This window comes from Scophthalmus maximus, chromosome 17 (assembly GCF_022379125.1).
Source record: "Scophthalmus maximus strain ysfricsl-2021 chromosome 17, ASM2237912v1, whole genome shotgun sequence".
Classification (NCBI taxonomy): Eukaryota; Metazoa; Chordata; class Actinopteri; order Pleuronectiformes; family Scophthalmidae; genus Scophthalmus; species Scophthalmus maximus.
The window spans coordinates 16841020-16860179 of record NC_061531.1 but is presented as its reverse complement, the minus strand read 5'-3'; the positions used below and the strand labels follow the sequence as shown (position 1 = coordinate 16860179).

The window sequence follows — 19160 nt, the reverse complement described above, 5'->3', positions numbered from 1 at the left end:
GCGTCTGCGGAGGAATGCTAACCGACCAGGAACATTTTGTCCCTCGAACCTCCCTCGCGGAAGGCTCTGATTTTGAAGGTGCTACACTGACATTGTGCCCCCCCTCCCCTCCCCTCCACGACCACCCCTCCCGTGATGACCGTCCCGAGGTTGCACCATGTACGTGGCTGGCCGTGTCCGCCTGAAGCCGCGCGGATGACACTCGCACCGGCACCGGCACTTCAAAGCGAACAGCGGCGGCGCGGACTCCCCGTCGCCGGGTAGCGCCGGGTCACTCGACCGGCGGCTTCTTGCTAGCGGCCGCGCTAAGGCGGCTAACGGCACAGTATTTTTAAAGGACCCCCCGACGACCCTCCCCTCCACACCCCCCCAATGGTGTCCCACAAGGTCTTCGTCGCGATCATCCTGCTCAACGTGTACGTCGGCGTGCAGTCCGTGCGCTGCTTGTTCGGCGGCGTCCTCCTCACGGCGCTGTTCGCCATGGCGTTCCTGAACGCACCGCGGCTGCTGGACTGGACGAGTTCGCCGCCGCACCTGCAGTTCAACAAGTACGTGCTGACCGGGTACCGGCCGGTCTCCTCCGTGCAGGACTGCGTCAGGAGCCTGTTCTACCTGCACAACGAGCTGGGCAACATCTACACGCACGGTGAGTGCACCGAGACATATGGAAATCGATCAATGAATAGCGATGAGCAGGCGAGGTGTCACTCAAGATGCTCACACTCCGGAGCCGGAGCCGGAGGAGGAGAGGATGGTGGGAGGGAGGGATGGATGATGCTGGAAGACGGACTCTTCTGCACTGGAGCCTGGGAGATTGTGCCAAAAGCGTCCTCACGAGTTTTCATCCTTCATATTTAGACTTCATACAAGACTTGTTTCAGATTTATTCACAGACACGTGTGTGTGTGTGGAGAAAAAAAAAAAGCGAAGCTAAGTGGAGCTGCAACAGTTAATGGATTAGTAATCGACGACTGAATTAATCGCCAGCTGTTTTGATAATCGATTAATCGGTTCAAGTAGTTTTTATGAGGGAAAGAATGTCAGACTCCTCAGATTTCAGCTTCTTAAATTTAATATTTTCTGTTTTATTTCACGGGAGCCTGGGAAATTCTGCAAAGCATCCACACGTGTTTAAATATATATTTTTTACAAGACTTATTTGAGATTTATTCACAGACGTGTGTGAGGAAAGAACAGATGAGACTAGTTAGAAATAAAGGGATGTTTTGTGGTTGTAAAACCATCGAAAGCACCAGAAAACCCCCAACAAATAACATGTTTTAGGTTAAAAACAAGATTGTTTTTTTTTCAAAATCATAGCATTTTTCAATGGGAAATTGGTAGAAATATATATATATAAAAAAAGTCATGTTTTATTGATGAAACATTCCTGGATCTGCACCAAAATTTAGTGGGCTCCTTCCTGGCTCATGTCCCATTGTACCACCAAGTTTCATGGAAATCCTTTCAGCAGTTTTTGTGTGATCCTGCTGACAAACTTACAAACTTACTAACAAACAAACCAACTAACAAATGCATAGAGGCGGAAGTGATGATAAACATATTCTCTATTTGCATCTCTTTATGTATTCGTTACTTTAAATGTGAATGAAGGCAAACATTCCACCTATTGCTGACCTACATGTTATGTGACAGATGTAAATCTACATTACCTTTTTATGATTATGATTTTATACAGAAAACCTTTTTATCAGAGGCTTTTTATCACCGGGTGTAAAATGTCACAGTTACACAACGTGTCATTCTTTTAATAGGTCGGCAGGCGAGACAAATTTTAATTGCACTAATGTGTCACCCTGAGCGGTCAGGGTGAGACTGACGCGTCGGCGATCTGCACATTCACAGAACCTTTCAACATGACCCAAACACACAAAGTGCAGGGAGATTTTCAGCAGCGTTATTATGAAGAACATACAAACATGGACGGGACACTGCTGAAGTCCAGAGAGTAGTGACAGCGGCTGCATCAGAGCCAAAGTTCCACATTTTAAAATAGTATCTTATATCATAAAAAATGGTGAATATAGTGTGAAGGTCGTCATTTTCATGGCTCTGCAACGTCCGGCAGTCAGTGGTCATCGGGGGAAGTAGCCCTGGAAATCTTCGTCACGCTCCAGTGACGTCAGCTGAGCATGTGACCTCAGACGCACCATTAGCATTATTGCCTAATTTTAAAGCAGGGATGTATTTTAATCCCCCGCGAGCTTTTATGATTTTCTGAAATTCCGAAAAAAAACCCAAACATATATATATTTTTATTTATTTATTGTCAAACAACAAATCAGCTAAGTTTCATAAGCTGACGCTTGGGGCGGAGGAGGAGGAGGAGGTCCTCTCCAGCTGGTCGCCCCGGGAGGAGTGGGGGGGCACAGATAACACACTTAAAATAGATGTGTTACAGTAGATGGCGTTTGCCTGTATCACCTGGCGAGGACAAACGCCTTGACATTGGGAAAGGCAGAGTGGGTGAAAATAAGTGCAAGCGAGCCGGGTGTGTGTGTGTGTGTGTCTGTGTGTGAGTGTGTGGTAGAGTGAAAAATGATCGTAACAACTGCAAGTGGATCAAATTTCGAGATCTGGGTTTTGCTCGTGTACCAGCGAGTGCCTCAACCCCCCTCTTTGCCAAATAGAGAAACTTAAATTGGAGTTTCGTAGCCATCAGCGGGACGACGGCCCCCTTTGCTGCATCAAAGCAAGAGCTTTAGTGTCTTTTCTTTCATTCAGGGTTTACACTGATAAGTTTTGTGCCAATCATGAGGCTCTTCCTCTGTGCTCCGCTTTAATTCTCGCTGGCGTCTGCACACACTCAGCAGGAAGCTACTCATTCTTATGCATTTTGAAAAATACAGCTACAAAAAAAACAATGTCCACATGCTCGGAAGGTCTCGAGTGAGACAATTCCATCAAGAACAAAACATGACACCTTTAATTCTCACTCGAGCTGATGGTCCTCACACCCGCATCATGCGCTTTCAATTTCCCGTTACTCACAGGACGCCCACAAGAAAAAAAAGAAATAACCCCCAAAAAGGTGTTTTTATTGTGAAGAACTATGTTAATTACACAACGGAACTGGACGTACACTCCTGTTAGTTTATTGTGTTTCCGGTGTGTTTGTGTGCTGGGGAGCTCCATCTTTTGTTAAAGTAAGCGAATTGACTCCTGAATTAATCGCCAACTATTTTGATAATCGATTAATCGGTTCAAATAGTTTTTATGAAAGAAAAAAAAACAGTCAAAATTCTCTGATTTCAGCTTCTTAAATGTGAATATTTTCTGGTTTATTTGCTCCTCTGTGACAGTAAACTAAATATCTTTGATGTGTGGACAAAACAAAACCTCATCTTGAGGGTTTAGGGAAACATGATAAACATTTTTTACATTTAATGACATTTGATGGACGAAACAACGAAACGATTAATTGAGAAAATAATTAATCCCTTACTTAAATAATCGTTAGTTGCAGCCCTAAAGCGAAGTAAGATCTAGGAACCTGTAAATGTGATTGTATTGCACTTTTCCGTCTACAGTGTTTTCTTTCACACATCATTTAGCATCTTGCCCAAAGACATTAAGCCGTGCAGGCCGGAGGAGCCAAGGATCTAACCACCGACCTCCTGGTCCAGCGGACGACCCGCTCCACTACCCCATTAACCCTGTGTGCTGTCTCTTGTGTCTCCGTCCCTCCAGGCATTCCTCTGGTGTGCTTCCTGGTGCTGCTGCCCCTCAACATCCCCTGGTCTCAGATCAGCGTCACGTGGCTGGGCGTGGTGCACTTCCTGGCGTGCCTGTCGCCGCAGCTGGGCTCCGTGCTGTACCACCTCTTCATGAACCACGAGGGAGGGGAGCCCGTCTACCACACCCTCCTCAAGCTGGACGTATGCGGAATCTGCATGATCAACACGCTGGGTGAGTGTTCTCGCCCCCTCGGAGACCACTTGTCGGCCGCCGCCCCCCCCCCCCCCCATTGTTGCCGCTCTTGTTTATTTTATGGGTGGGATTCCTTTTTATCGATGGTCAATGATTTACCATGAAACCACCACCGGTATTGATTGGCCAGAAACACATTTGACCGCCGAGTGCTTTGCTGAGTCAACTGGCCATATATGCAAGCCAACGATCCAAGTTCTGAAACGATTATCGATCTGTCCACGCTGCCTGTATTACCATGACATGTGCAATATTTTTGTATTTATTCATATCCTAAACTTGGATATAGCTTGGCCTACTATATTCATTATACTCAAAATAGTGCAATAATAATTAATATTGTGACATGAGATTATAAACTCATACATAGAATTTTTCTTGTGAATCATATGAGAGATTAAAAAAAGGCTGTTATTCTTTTTGTCAGTTTCGCCTAATTCCTAAAAACATGCTAGAAATGACAATATCGCACACAGAAAAAGAAAATCTTCAAATTAGTCATTTTGAAAAGCTGGAATGAGAAGGTACTTTGGCATATTTGCTTAAAAAATGACTGAAATGATTTTAAAAGTAGTTACCAGTTCATGGAGTAAAGGATGAATCAACTGTAATAAACTTCAGCAAGTCAGAGTTTAGAGTGCTCAGCCTGTGGGTTTTTTCAAAAGGCTCTGAAGGAGCTTTCACATGAAAAGACATTTAACACCCAGTCGTGACGTGACCGCACACTCCCAGATCTGAAAGCTGCCGAGTCGGATGAGGTTCAGACAGTTTGACCTCTGCGCCTTCTGCCGTGCGTCGGGCGCTTTGTATCGCTGCCGAGTTGTGTCCTCCGTCTCTGCGCTGACTTTCCGTGTGTGTGTGTTTTCTTGTCCCAGGGGCTCTGCCCATTGTCTACAGCACGCTGCTGTGCTACCCGTTCATCCGCACTGTTGCCCTGATCGTCTACATCCTGCTGTCCAGCCACGCCATCTACTGCGCCGTGACGGCCCGGAGCAGCGTCCGCCGGCTGCGCTCCTTCGCCTGGCAGGCGGTCTTCCGCTTCTCCTTCTTCCTGCTGCGCTGGGCGGGCGTGGGCGGCGGCAGCCCCACCTCGCTGCGCCACTTCCTCACGATGGACGCCCTGGCCGTGCTGGGCGGCGTCATCAACATCATGCGCATCCCGGAGCGCTTCCGCCCGGGCCTCTTTGACTACTGGTGCAACAGCCACCAGATCATGCACGTCCTGGTGGTGGGCTCCATCCTCTACCTGCACTGGGGCGTGCTGGACGACCTCCTGTGGATCAACAGCTACGCCTGTCCGTCCAACTGACCCCGCCTGCAGCCCCCGCCCACCCCTCTCACAAGGAGCGATCGGGATGTGAGATTAAAGGACCTCGGGGGGGGGTTAATCTGTAGAGAAAAAGGGAAGCATCGGAAATCAGGGGGAACTGACGCTGTGAGGCGAGACGACGTGTCGTCTCCGTGCATGTGTCCAACCTCAACGCGGCTCAAACTCAGAATGTTCATATCTTCGTCCGTCTCAGTATTGTGTGCGAATGCAGGCAAAAGTATGTCAAGTCACACGCACAAGCATTTTTGACTCTCTCACTTGCCACAAACATGGACGTACAGGTGTACACGGACGCACACACACACACGGAAACATTTTAAAACACTAGACGTATTAAAGCGAGCATTGAACACTATAAAGTCTGAGGTAAAGGCCGAGTTCGATGCCTTTACTTAACAATAGAAATTTTACCTGAGCGTTAGTTGATGACAGTCTGTGGCCAAACCGTGTCACACGCTCAAGTCTTCTCAGATGTCACTGTTGCTACCTATGGAGCAACATCCACACTTCAACTCGTGAACTCACACCACAGACACACACACAGACACACACACACCACAGACACACACACACCACAGACACACACACACACACCACACACCTATATTTTTAAACTACACGTAGAAACTGTAGGTGCAACACAAAGCACTCGGAGAGTTTTCACCGTTTGTCCATTTTACTGGACCGCCTCTTGTTTTGTGTTTCCCGGTTTTCTCGCCACTGCCTCCTTCTCTTTTCCGATTCGCCCCCACCGTCGCATCACGGTGATGATGAAGGTGAGGTGAGGGGTTCATTCCTGGTATAGCGTGTTGGCAGCGAGTTCACTGGCTTTAGGTTTCTTGGAATCAATGGACCAGCATTATCGGGTTCGTTCGCACCGGTGACATTCAGGCATGAATCATAGGGAGAATGCACTCGTTTACTTAAGGTGTCGTTCAGTCGCGTTACTGTTCTGCCAAACGTGTCCGTGCCCTGTATGTTTATTCCTATACCTCCATGACAACCTTGCATTATAAGGGAGATTTTAATGTTAATTTAAAAAAAAAAAAGACTTCTATGCTCCTTTGTCTAGATTTTAAAAATGACTTATTGTTGGATGATAACAATATCCAATGCCACTGTATGTACAGTATATCTAAATGTACATGTGGCAGCACCATGCACTGAGAGTTAAGGGGTTTTTAACTGCAAGTTCCTGAAAATGCGTAAATGTTTTAACGATGTAAAACTCAAGTAAAAACCAACCTACCTTTTGGAACAATATGCACAAAACACTGTAGTGGAGAAAAATGTATTCTATTTATTATTATGTCGTGTATTTACTCGTATTTATTTGTGTCTGTCGGCCGCTTGAAAAGCGTCGTCGCTGTGCAGGATCACCGGCCGACAGATCAGAAGGTCGAGGTCAGAGAATGTCTTTTGTGCAAATTCTGAGGATTAGCTTCTAATTTCTCCTCACGCACTTTCTCCCCCCGAATCGATTTAGGTGTTTTTTTTGGACTCCTCCGTCACGGAGTACTACCGTGTCCATGCATTGTGCACTCGCAACGAACAGCGATAATTATTATGTGACTATTAAAAGGTCGTGCGGCCCTCGAACACCATTCCACTGCATGTGGGATGTTTACTTGAACGCTGACGCTATATATTGGGTTGTTTTACAGAGGTTGATTATTATTTATTGTTATTATTGACACTTTCTACTTCCTCGTTTTGAACGGACTGCTTTGGCCTTTTGAGTATTTTATGAAGCTGAACCTTAACTGAGCAGGAATGAACCCCTACACCCTCTCGTCATGTTGTACGTTACAGCCAAGTTCTGTGACAAGGGAAGTTTTTTGGTTTTTTTTGTTTTGCACCATTTCCCGCCATTTCATTTCCAGCGCTACTCTTGATTAAGAGTAACTGTAACTCAGTTCCTTAATGGTCAAGACTGGTGGCCGCAGCCTCATTTCTGTTTCTAGAGGCGGACCCACGCCAACAGTCTCAGCTTCGCCGCTGACTCGTCGCCAAATCCCGCCACCTTTGCCCGAGCTTGCCAAATTTAGCGCCATCGGAGGCGTAGCGCGTCCTTTGCTCCCTCCGCCATCGCTGACTCATAGGTGAAGAGGGATTTCCCCACAGTCTTCATCACATACACTAACCTCAGACTGCCCCGCCCCTCGCCTCGACGATGAGTCAGAAACTGTGCGTCCCCCTGGTCCTCGCTCTGCCACACCGGTTATTACCTGCCATGACCGTGGTATAATGTAAAAGCTGAACTTAATGTATTTCTGGCCACTGAATGAAACTGACAAAAAAAATGCATGAAAGTAGCCGAGACGCAGAAACTGATGTCTCTTCACTTGTTCGCTGTAGCCATCAACAGGCCGTCCACTCGCTCCTGGAGATCGACAGACGCACGATCGGAGGCAATACATCATCACGACGTCGAGCGAACTGCACTGCACTCATCGTTCTCAAAAGGGCTTTGAATCAAACTAAACTATTTTGACTCCTATTTAAAGTCCGTATAAATAAATGTAAATACGTGTATGTAGATTATATATATATATATATAAATACATACAGTGCGGAAATTATACCTTTTATTCATTTTCTAAATACACAATATGTTAAGGAAATGGGAAAAGTAAGAAGACACGGGGGATCAGTGCTGTTTGCCATAGATACGCTGCTGCTGCTCTCCAGAGACGTGAGGGCGGGAAGTAATATCGAAGACGTGTGTTTGCTCGGCGATGTTTGTGAACGCCACAAGGCAAAGAAATTGGTTTCAGCGCTAATGTAGACTTGTTTGACCTTTTGTGACCCCCAACTAAGAATGCTTTTGAATCGTTTCAATGTAACAACTCTCTCAGACACGTGGGGAAGACATTTCGCGGGGAGGGATCTTGACGGGCATGTGAATTACCTCGCGACTGCCACTGGTCTATCTATGCATTATCAGCCGGAGGAATATACGCAGCAGTGAAGTCGAATTTGAACAAAAGGGAGGAAAAAAAAGGAAAGCAGCTCTCCGATCTGATCTGCTGTAAATTGGAGCGTGTCACCTCCAACATCCTGGGTCTCCCAATTTCTCAGGGTGCCATAACAGTAGCTGTAACATCCGCGGTACCTGGCCTCGCCGCCCCGCTCTCTGAAACATGGCCGCCAGACCTTTTCTCCCGTCTACCCCCACCTGACCCCGCCTGTCCACACCGATGGTCCCAGGTTGGACAGAAGGAAGAGGGAAGGTGGAAGGGGACATGTTGCAGTAGTGTGAACACCTGGCCAGATAACAAAAAAATGGTCTTCGTCATTTTGTCTGTATGTTAAATGAAGAAAAAAAAATGACATAATGTACTAAGAGAACAAAATTCTGTTTAGCTTTTTTAAAAAAGTATACAACAGGTGCCGGATAGCCTGTTGACGACCTGTTTATAATGGATAACCTTTATTGTTATATACTGATTACTGTTAATTCTGTGGATCCTATTAACTGACACTGGTCTATATGTACAGATAAATGAGACGAGCCCCTTCCTCTGGGACGAAGGGAGATTCTTCTTGGAGGGTCTGTCTGTTATCGTTTTCTTTCTTCATATCTGCTACGTCATGGCAATTCTTCCTTTTTTCTTTTTTTTTTTAAATGACAAAAGGACGCGAGTGTGCTTCCACCTAGTGGAACTTTGTGTGCACCGACCGCAGGCATCACTGTAGCCGTTACTGCAGCCAAACGGACCTTACTGACTGTAACTGTCACAGCTGCAAGAGTTGTTCATTCATATTTGCAGACCGATGTATGTGCGCACACGCGCGTGTGAAATTGCCTCATACACGCCCACACGAGCATGAAATCTATACGTTGTCCCAGTTTACTTTGTCCCGTTGCACCGACTCGGGTGCTGACTGCGTCCCCCAGAGTTCCCCGTCATCCAAGTGTTTGTGTGTGTGCTCTCGCAAAATTCATGTGCACGAACACAGACGCACACACACACACACACACAAACAGTTTGTCCCTCTCCTGTAGTTCACACGTCCCCGTCCATCAGTAGTGTCCTGTGTAACAGACAGGCTCTCACACTCCTCCAGCAACGATTGTGCAATAAACTGAAGTCTATATTTTTAAAAGAGCTGCCTGTAGTACGTCTTATTTCATCAACTTTTCATTTAATTTTATGAGAGATCGTGTGTGTGTGCGTGCGTGCGTCTTGCGTGCGCAATTGGAAAGTGAAGACGTCTTGGCTGATCCTCACATCTTCAAAAGGCTGTATTAATTAGGCGTAGGACGGTGCTGCCAGATTGGCTCGTGTATCAGCCAATTAGGCAACTCTTTATTTAAAAAATGGTTTCCGCAACTTGTAACTATTTATGCTGAGTTTTTGTTTGTCAAGGCTGAAACTTATTTATGTTATCCTTTTCTAGTTAGTATTTAGTCAGATTCATTATAAAAATCCTAACCCTGTTTCTATAATGAAATACTTCCAACGTTTAATGTAACATTAGCAAAGCATTTTCATTAATGTAACCATGGATTATTGAGCTCATTGGCAAAAGTGGACAGGGGAATGCACTGTGTCAATGAAGGTCCTCACAAGTACAAGGACAGTACATGTAAAAAATGGGATTGAATGTCTCCACAGTGACTGAGGGACAATCCCCATAAAGTGGGGTCCTTATCTTCTCAGTTAACCGGGTGAGGGAATTCTTTATGTCAAATATAGATAAGTATAGAAGTGTGTGTGCATGCAACAATGACTGAATGTCCTCAAAATGATAGAAAGACTTGCAAGGGTTCATTTTTTTAGAAGAATTGATGCAACAGAGTCCAAGATATCCAATCTTCAGTGTGGGTACAACTCCCAAAAAATCTGGATCCTACATTTCCCACAATGCAAATCAATTGCATCTAAATAACCCATATCTTTCCAATGTGTCATTTTGCAAAGCAAAGTTAAAAGTTGAAATGTTCAAAAAGGTAAGTTTGGGTTCAGTATTGTAATGCACCGGTCGGTGTCAGTTAATATTTTAGTGTATATATTATAGAAGATAAAAAAATAGCTGATCGTGAAATCCTCTCAGCAGTTTCCCCCCAAATGTCTTGTCATCACGTCGCAGTGATCAGAACCTTTTCTTTATCAGATTTCAGAGAGGAACTGCATTGAGGAACTGCACCGCATGGCGAACAAAACATTTTTTTTTGCAATATTGCAGCTGTGCGTTTGTTCTGACATGTATGATCTCGAGCTTTATCTCGCACAAAGATCTCAAAGAGTCTTCACGTCGCCTCCTGCACTTAAAAAAACCCAAAAACCAAATGGGACAGGGAGACACCTCCCACTTCCACCTTCATTTGAAACTCTCACTTCCTCCACGTCGATTTTTTTTCTCTCTTTCTGTGATGTACTTTAACCTCCACCCTCTCCTCTCAAGTCCTCATTCTGGTGGCAGGGTGTTTGGTGCTCCGCCGGAAACTCTTTGAGCTGAATTTTTTGCGCTCCCCCACCTGCACAACTCCCAGGTAGGCCTGCAACATCTCTCTCCACACCTGCAGGAACATCCCCGAGGATATCATTTGTAATATGCAATGGATAGATTTTATTGTGTGACAGTAGATATGAGAATGTCACTCATTTAAGATTCTTTGGTCCACTTTGAGTTTTTCTCTGTTTCAAGTTAGTGAGTTGCTCCTATTTCTGTAGAGGGAGACAGAGACAGTTGATAGACAGAGATTATTTACGTGCATTTTAGGCCCCCTGATAAAATTACGCCGCACTCTATAAAGGATTAATTCGATTAGAGCGGAGCAGCCTGAGGGGTCTTGTGATGCACATGCAGCAAAAAAACGGTCTGATTCTTTAGCCCCTGAGCTGAGGCGCGGCTGCAGGATTCAGGAAGTAAAAAGAATCTACAAATGGAGGTAAAGCTAAAAAAACAAACATATTCAGTGGGTTGTTTTTTTTTAATTGCCGTTTCTTTTGCAAGACTGCATGTTTTTTTTCCCTTCCATTTCGTTACTCATACAGTAAGAACGTCTACATTATTCGATCTCATAGCTCATAACGCTGCCTGGTTCCTGCCTGTGATTAACAAGGTTAAATGTGTTGAAATATCAAGGTATTTGTACCTGTGTCAGCACGAGTGGCTGAATGAGAGCGAAGAGGTTGGTGTTGCTCAACCTAAAGAATGTGGTGTAACTGCCGCTCCGGGGCAATTCATCCCCTTTTTTTTCCTCCTTTTTGTTTTTTCAAGCACACAGCAGACGTGCCAGTCAATTTTTGGGAAAAATAACATAGCTTTTTTTCATGTCTCTTACCCTCATACTGTTTGTCTTGCACTCAGCGTGCACAATTATTTAAGCGGCACACACAGACCCCCCGAATTAAAAAATAAAAAATAAAAAGAGAAAGAGACGAGAGCAGGAGAGAAGCACCGGTTACAGACAGACGAGAGGAAGCTGTTGTGAAAGCTTCAGCTTCCTCTTTTCAAAAAAAAAAAGAAGAAAAAAAAAAGCTTCTCTCTGTCGTGTCTTTCAGCTGTGTCGTCAGCTTCCGGTGTCTGTCATTTTTTTATTCCCCTGCATGAAATTTGAAAAAGCATAAGCAATAAGGGGACATTGGGTACAACTACTGCTACGCTGTCTTATTATGTTCATTCAAACGATGACATTTGGTCGGACGAGTTCAGGGTTTTGCCGCCGTCCGTCTGCAGCACATGCAATTCTGACTTCTCCCTCTTTTTGATCTTTGACCTCGTTGTCGCTCAGTTCACCATGTCCAGGCAGGTCGTGAGGAGCAGTAAGTTCCGCCACGTGTTTGGCCAGCCGGTGAAGAATGACCAATGCTACGACGACATCCGCATCTCCCAGATGACCTGGGACAGCTGCTTCTGCTCGGCCAACCCCAAGTTCGTGGCCATGATCGTGGACGCCAGCGGCGGCGGGGCCTTCATGGTGCTGCCCCTGAGCAAGGTGGGGTTCACATAGACGAGGACAAAAACATCTCCAACAGCATTTTTGACCCTTTCAGATGCAGGTTTCGTGTGATGCCTTTTCATTTCTCCTTCTTCTTTTCGAATGCCAATGCCTACGCTTTTTTACAAATTTAAATGCTGCCTGGCGCCGTCACACCTCGAGCTGAATAAGGAAGTTCGGTGGTAACTTTTGAGTCTTTGTGCACGTCACTCGCTTTGCCGCTGAGGACTTTTCACCATATTAGGATTTGTTGTCAGCTCAGCCAGGGTACAGGATGTGGCCTCAACCCGGTTCTTCTGCAGTCGCTCGTGACGTATACGTTAGGCGCCGCGCTTTGCAACTTCTTGATTTCATTTTTCTACAAACCCGGGGGGAAAAAGGGGGGGGAAATTGAAAACCTCGTCGCCTTGTTGATGGTCATCGAAGCAATTTCAAAGTGTGTCGACTGAAAGAAGTTAAAAGTCTTGGATTAAACTGAACAAAGTCTTAAATTTAATTAAGCAAAGTCTTCAATATTTCTCTACCTGTGTTAGGCAATAACAAGGTTAGAAATGTTTATTCTATCAAATTGCAGGCGGTTGAGAGAACACATCCATGTGTATAATATATGATCATATTTTACAGTAAACTTGTGCTGCACCATCATCTGTAGCCAACACTGTCTGCTGCTGCAGTCGCTCTGAAGAATCGTCAATTCATAACAAGCGAGTGTTGAATTTTGCAATATTTCAAAAAACTTCAAATCATCATAGGTTAATCCATCTCCAGCTCAGGCCAGAGTCCAGGTCATATTAATCAAAATTATGCTATATCATTCGTGACATGTGACACACTCCTGTCCCTAATGATTTTCCATCATTATTCTATGCTTATGTTCCACGTGGGATCTAAAGGGTTTCAGATGAAGCGTGGTGAACCCGACAGAAAGCACATTATTCACGGTCGCATCTCTCATGTAGTCAATTATTCTCACGGGAGAGAAAAAATTAGTCTATTGGAGCAGTGTGCGTTAAATTACAGAGAAGTCTTCCTTGGAAAAAAAATCCTCCCGTCTTCAGATAAATATTCATGCTATAAAACTTTCTCAACTGTTTTGGTGTCCAGTGATTTATAAATTGTGTGACTGGTACAGTCTGCGAGGAAATATTCAGACTTTTAAAGTCAAACAAATGCAGCATAACAGAAAATTGCAAGGATGCCCCGAGTCGAGGAATCAAGAGAACCAAGAGAACCTTCATGCTTACTTAGGATTTGTTTTTAAGTTGTATTCTACATCCTCCGTTTCCCTCTCTGCAGACCGGGCGTATCGACATGTCCTACCCCACCGTGTGCGGCCACACAGGTCCGGTGCTGGACATCGAGTTCTGTCCTCACAACGACAACATCATCGCCAGCGGCTCTGAGGACTGCAGTGTCATGGTGAGGCTTTACAATAAGTTCAACAGCAAACCGTGAATGAATCTTTCGAAATCTCTAAGTTTTGGCGTGACAAATTACACGTGCGTCCCAAATATCTCTGTCGGTAAACAGATCTGGGAGATCCCGGATGGCGGCCTGACGTCCCCCCTCACAGAGCCCGTCGTCAAGCTGGAAGGCCACTCCAAACGGGTCGGCATCCTGAGCTGGCACCCCACCGCCCACAATGTGCTGATGAGCGCAGGTATTATTAGCCACGCGTTCCTTCCCCGCGAACAGCTGTCACAGCTGTGGGGGGAGCTCGTGTATCAGAGGGAACCAGGATGGGACGAATGTTCACAGAGCTTTTTGTCGAATGAGACACCATCTCTTGAACAGGAAGTTCTGTGAGCCTCCACCCTCCTTCTCTATTCCGAGAACTGATCAGTGCTGTTGTCGTTGACACTTCACAGCACTACCTCGACAAGTTCAACCACGGAATCTGTTTGTGTTAAGACGGTAAACTCCAGCGGTAAAATATCACTCCAGCTGAGGTCTGCTGGGGCTGGGACACATATGGTAAAATACTGTGGCATCGTGACATTAATCAGAAAACGTATTCATGTAGACAACATGCACAAGATCGTTCAACAAAAATGAATCTCTGAATTGGAACGGCAGGATAATGAAATCAGGAGCATTTCATCATGATGCCTTTTTATTGAAAGTAGATAAAAGATAATAATATTGAATTATCTTTCTCTAACTGCCGCTAATGTACAAGAGATTTGATTTATTACTTCCACCAAGGGGGTTGTGTCTGTCCGTTGGTTTGTTGGCTTGTTTTATCAGCGGGATTACGCAAAAACTACTCAACGGATTTCAACGACGCTTGGTGGAAGGATGGAACATGGGGCAAGAAAGAACCCATTCAATTCTAGCTCGGATCCGAACATGATTTAAAAAAAATATATATTATTCACTTTCTTTAACATTGAGAGATGGGATTGGTTTTTTTTTACATTTGCATCAATTTCCTGGGGAATAGAACAGAATAGATCTGTATTGTCATTGTATTAAGACAACGAAACACAGTTTAGAAGCTCACAAGACTGACATCATAAATAGCAAAATATCAGTATAAATAAACATTGAGGTGGTACTTTATACAAAGTAAGAAGGGGGGGGGGGGGGGGGTTATTGCATAATGCATGGATCTGGATATTTAAAAAAAATAAATCAGACATATTTATGGGACAAATATCTACGAGCTGAAATGTGGTAATTCCAGGATGCTGTTGGGCCTTGGTGGCGGGATTTCGCTCATCTAAGTGTGTGATAACGCATTTTCGTGGTAAACTACATGTTTCTAAAGCGAGTCAAACTGTGGATCCAGTGTTCTTCACCAGCTTCGTCTTTTTAGGAACTCTGCACGTGGAACTCTTTTCTTTTTCCAGTTACACACTGGAAATATAAAACATTTTGTTCCCGATGAAATTTCTCCAGAAACTCTGAATGTTAAGGGAAGTTCAATGTGAGGCTTTTGACCGTGTTTCATAATGACCCCCACCTTGACCCTGACTGCTATTGTTTGTGTGTGTGTGTGTGTGTGTTTGTCCGTTGCAGGCTGTGACAACGTGGTGATCCTGTGGAACGTGGCGCGCGGGGAGGCGGTGGTGAGGATGGACAGCGTGCACACCGACCACATCTACAGCGCCTGCTGGAACAGGGACGGCTCCAGGATTCTCACCTCCTGCAAGGACAAGACCATGCGGGTGCTGGACCCGCGCAAGGGCACCGTCCTCTACGTAGGTTTTTATTCCCCGCGACTCCGCCCCACGTCGCCCAGTGGCACTCAGGGGCATCTGTGGCCACATTTACCTGCCCTAATGATGAGCGCTTACTGAAAAATACAGATCACCTTTAATCAATCTTTGGTAATCCTTTTTTATCTGACCAGAAAAGATATTTAGTTTACTAAAAAATGAGACAAGAAAAAGGCAGTGAATGTTTGGATGATGTGGTTTTGTTGAAAATGACTTGCCGCTGGTATAATCTTAATTGACTAATATTGTCACTGTTAATAATTATATTTGTGACTCATTGTAAGTTCCTCTGCTTCTCCGCGCAGAGATTCCGAGAACTTCTGTTTCTGCGTGAATTTGATTTGAAACCGTATGAATTTGAATTTGAGTGTGATATGGAACTTTTTAACAATCAGCATTATCTAATGTCAAATCAAAAATTCTGTCTTTTTTCTATTTTTTACATTTTTGGATCTATAATGTGATAATAATAAGAAAAATGAATTATTATTTTGTCATTTCATAGTTTTTATTATCATCATTAATTTTTCTGCATGATAAGTATTATATATATATATATATCATAAATATATATTATTTTAAGTACACCCTGAAAAAAGCTGTTGTCAGAGCCCTTAAAGAATAACGAGCAGTGACGAATTTTGTCTCTGAAATCATCTGAAATGTCATAATTGTTTAGTGAGTCCGTCGCTCTGCTCTGCGTCACACACCAACAGGAGAAGGAGAAGCCCCACGAGGGCTCCAGGCCCGTCAGGGCCGTGTTCGTGTCCGACGGGAAGATCCTCAGTACGGGCTTCAGCCGCATGAGCGAGAGGCAGGTGGCACTGTGGGACCCGGTGAGTGTGTCAACAGTCCTGCATGTTCAAGTCCAGAAAGACTTTTCTCTCTCTCTCTTACAGTCTGACAGCCTTTTCAGACTACAAATTAAAAAAACTCCTCGTCACTAACTAAACCCTTCTGAGATTCACAATCCGTATTCTTAGCTTTAGTTCCCCTGAAAATTATTTTTACATTAGTCATTATATTAGTTATCAAAAAGAGATCACGTAGAGTCAGAAACCATAAATGTCTCAGTGTGAAACTACTTTATGTTTTTGGTGCAGTCTGAGCCAAGGTCAAACGGCGATATTAGTTGTTGAATGTCTATGGGATCGATAGAATAATTGTGATCATGTTGCTGAGGAGGCATCATGGTGTAAGACCTGCCTCATCAGGACTGTGTGGGTGTGTTCTGATCAGACTTTGACAAACAGTGGCTTTGCAACACGAGCAACAACCCCACGACTGTCGACACGTCTTGATTTAAACACCGGTATCCAGAAATGTCAAACAGCCGAGCCCTGCCCACAAACACACAACACAGAGAAAAATAAAGGAAAACTCTTGCGTGAAAGACGATAACAATTTCAACTTTGCCAGACAAGTGCCTTGTTTAACTATAACTCAGAAAACAGGCCTTTATAGATCACCTGCAGACATCTTATGAGACGTGTACAAGATCCTGCTCGTACATGCACAAATAGATTCATAGATTCAGATTTCAGTTGAGGCGCAGAGACACTTCTCCTCCGTCACCAGATGAATGCGTCAAGTTGCAATAAGTCTCGATGCTTTTTAAGGTCGTAGACATGGCGTGAAAACCTTTGTGTTGCAGTCAAACTGTTAACTGTTATGGCTCTACAGGGAGTTACCCACTTCATTTACAACATCGCTCCTGTTTCAACACAGCCATGTTGCAGCATTGGGGCGGTGTCACCCTGCAACATGCCACATCAGGCTCCATTAAATGAATCCCTGGCCTCACCTGCCGGCTGCCCGAGCAGTCTCATGTTTTTGTTCCTTCTATCGAGGTTATTACATCGGATGTGATCTAAGTACGAATTCTGTGTATGTGAATCTCTTTTAACAGAAGGACTTTAAAGAGCCGCTGAACCTGGAGGAGCTGGACACCAGCAGCGGCGTCCTCATGCCGTTTTTCGACCCGGACACCGGCGTCGTCTACCTCTGCGGCAAGGTCGGCTTGAGACGACCTCTCTCTCTCTCTCTCTCTCTCTCTCTCTCTCTCTCTCTGCGTCTGCCTCGTGCGGAGACACGCAGCTGACGTCTCATCTTTTCGTCACAGGGCGACAGCAGCATCCGTTACTTCGAGGTGACGGACGAGGCTCCCTACGTCCACTTCCTGTCCATGTACAGCAGCAAGGACAGCCAGAAGGGAATCTGTTGGATGCCCAAGAGAGGCCTGGAGGTCAACAAATGTGAAATTGCCAGGTTCGTATCCCTTATAAAGCCAAAAGCAGCTCGGTGTTTTGAGGGCGTGCAAAGCTGGTGGGACTGCCCCCCCCCCCCCCCCCCCCCCCCCCCAAACACACACACCTTTTTATTGTAGACTGAAATGCGTCCACTTCCCTCTTTAAAGTTGTCACCAACCTGAAGCTGATACGAACAAATGTCTCCACTTCCAGGTTCTACAAACTCCACGAGAGGAAATGCGAGCCCATAGTCATGACGGTGCCTCGCAAGGTGACGCTTTAACAATTGCAGAGTAGGTTGAGGTTTCTGTGTTGTTGCCCTTTTAACTGACTCTTGTTCCTCCTCTGCCCGCTGCAGTCTGATCTGTTCCAGGAGGACCTGTACCCGGACACCATCGGCCCCGAGCCCTCGGTCGAAGCCGACGAGTGGTTTCAGGGAACGGACGGCGAGCCCATCCTGATTTCCCTGAAGGAAGGGTTCGCGACGACCACCAAATCCAAGCAGTTCAAAGTCATCAAGAGTCTCCTGAAGACCACGTCCGCGTCCGTCGGCAGTCAGCCGGACATCTGTGGGGTGAGACTGTTAAAAGAATAAACACACATTGATTAAGTTTGTTTAACAAGGTCTCACATACAAAGATCCACTGAAATTTGACCTTAAACATAAAATATGGTGCATTGTTACTGGTTAAACTACAAAAAAGGCATACAAAGTAATAGAGTAAAGTACTGCTTACCAATTAAAAATACAAAAGTGCCAAGTATTATGATTAAATACTAAAATATGTAACAATCATGGGGATTATTTTCCTGTATAATGAGAACTTTTACTTGTGATGCTAAGGTGCTGATGAAACTTTTGTACTTTTTTGCAAAGTATCAATACCTTTGTGAATGCAGGACATTTTAACACTTTGGTGTTGTTCATCCGCCACCGATAGCTGATGATATTTTCACAAATGTAATTAGGTTTTTCGGCTCAGGAACAAATTTAAGTATCAACCAACTGCGCGCCCACAACTCCTAACTCCGCCTCTTGTCTGTCGCTCCAGGAGGTCCAGTCCTTGAGGAGGGAGATGAAGGACCTCAAAGCAGCGATGGAGGAGCTGGTGAAGCGCGTGAGCGAGCTGGAGAGCAAACATTAAACCAGAGGAGCTTGACAAACGAGAAAAATAAATAAATCAGGAGCAGAAGTCGAGAGAAGCGGGAGGAACTGAGGACAGACATCGACTGCTGTGACCTTCTGATCGCAGTGACACAAAGGGAGCTGGTTGAAGCAGCGGCTGTTATCAAACCTTTTTTTTTTTTTCCAGAGCTTGAATTTGTTTATTTTGTTTGATCAAAGTTTTTTTTTTAATTCGTATTTTTAATATATGTTTTTCCGTTTTGAAATAAAGTCTTCTGTATTTTGAAAATATGTATTTTGGACTTCTTTTTGAGTTTTTTAAAACAAATAC

The 19160-nt window shown here is 44.8% G+C and overlaps 2 protein-coding genes across 2 annotated transcripts; both read left to right on the top strand.

Moving 5' to 3' along the window:
* Positions 1–64: 64 nt before the first annotated feature.
* paqr4a (progestin and adipoQ receptor family member IVa) lies at positions 65–9393 on the top strand. Its single transcript, XM_035615321.2, has 3 exons — positions 65–646; positions 3712–3930; positions 4827–9393. Exons 1-3 carry the CDS (start codon positions 373–375, stop codon positions 5258–5260), a joined length of 927 nt encoding a protein of 308 aa, XP_035471214.1. The 5' UTR covers positions 65–372; the 3' UTR covers positions 5261–9393.
* A 1229-nt stretch (positions 9394–10622) lies between these two features.
* On the top strand, positions 10623–19120 carry coro1a (coronin, actin binding protein, 1A). The gene is made up of 11 exons (XM_035615316.2): positions 10623–10781; positions 12027–12230; positions 13530–13652; positions 13764–13893; positions 15255–15436; positions 16171–16290; positions 17364–17468; positions 17577–17722; positions 17917–17974; positions 18062–18277; positions 18756–19120. Exons 2-11 carry the CDS (start codon positions 12033–12035, stop codon positions 18846–18848), a joined length of 1371 nt encoding a protein of 456 aa, XP_035471209.1. The 5' UTR covers positions 10623–10781; positions 12027–12032; the 3' UTR covers positions 18849–19120.
* The last annotated feature ends 40 nt before the right edge of the window (positions 19121–19160 follow it).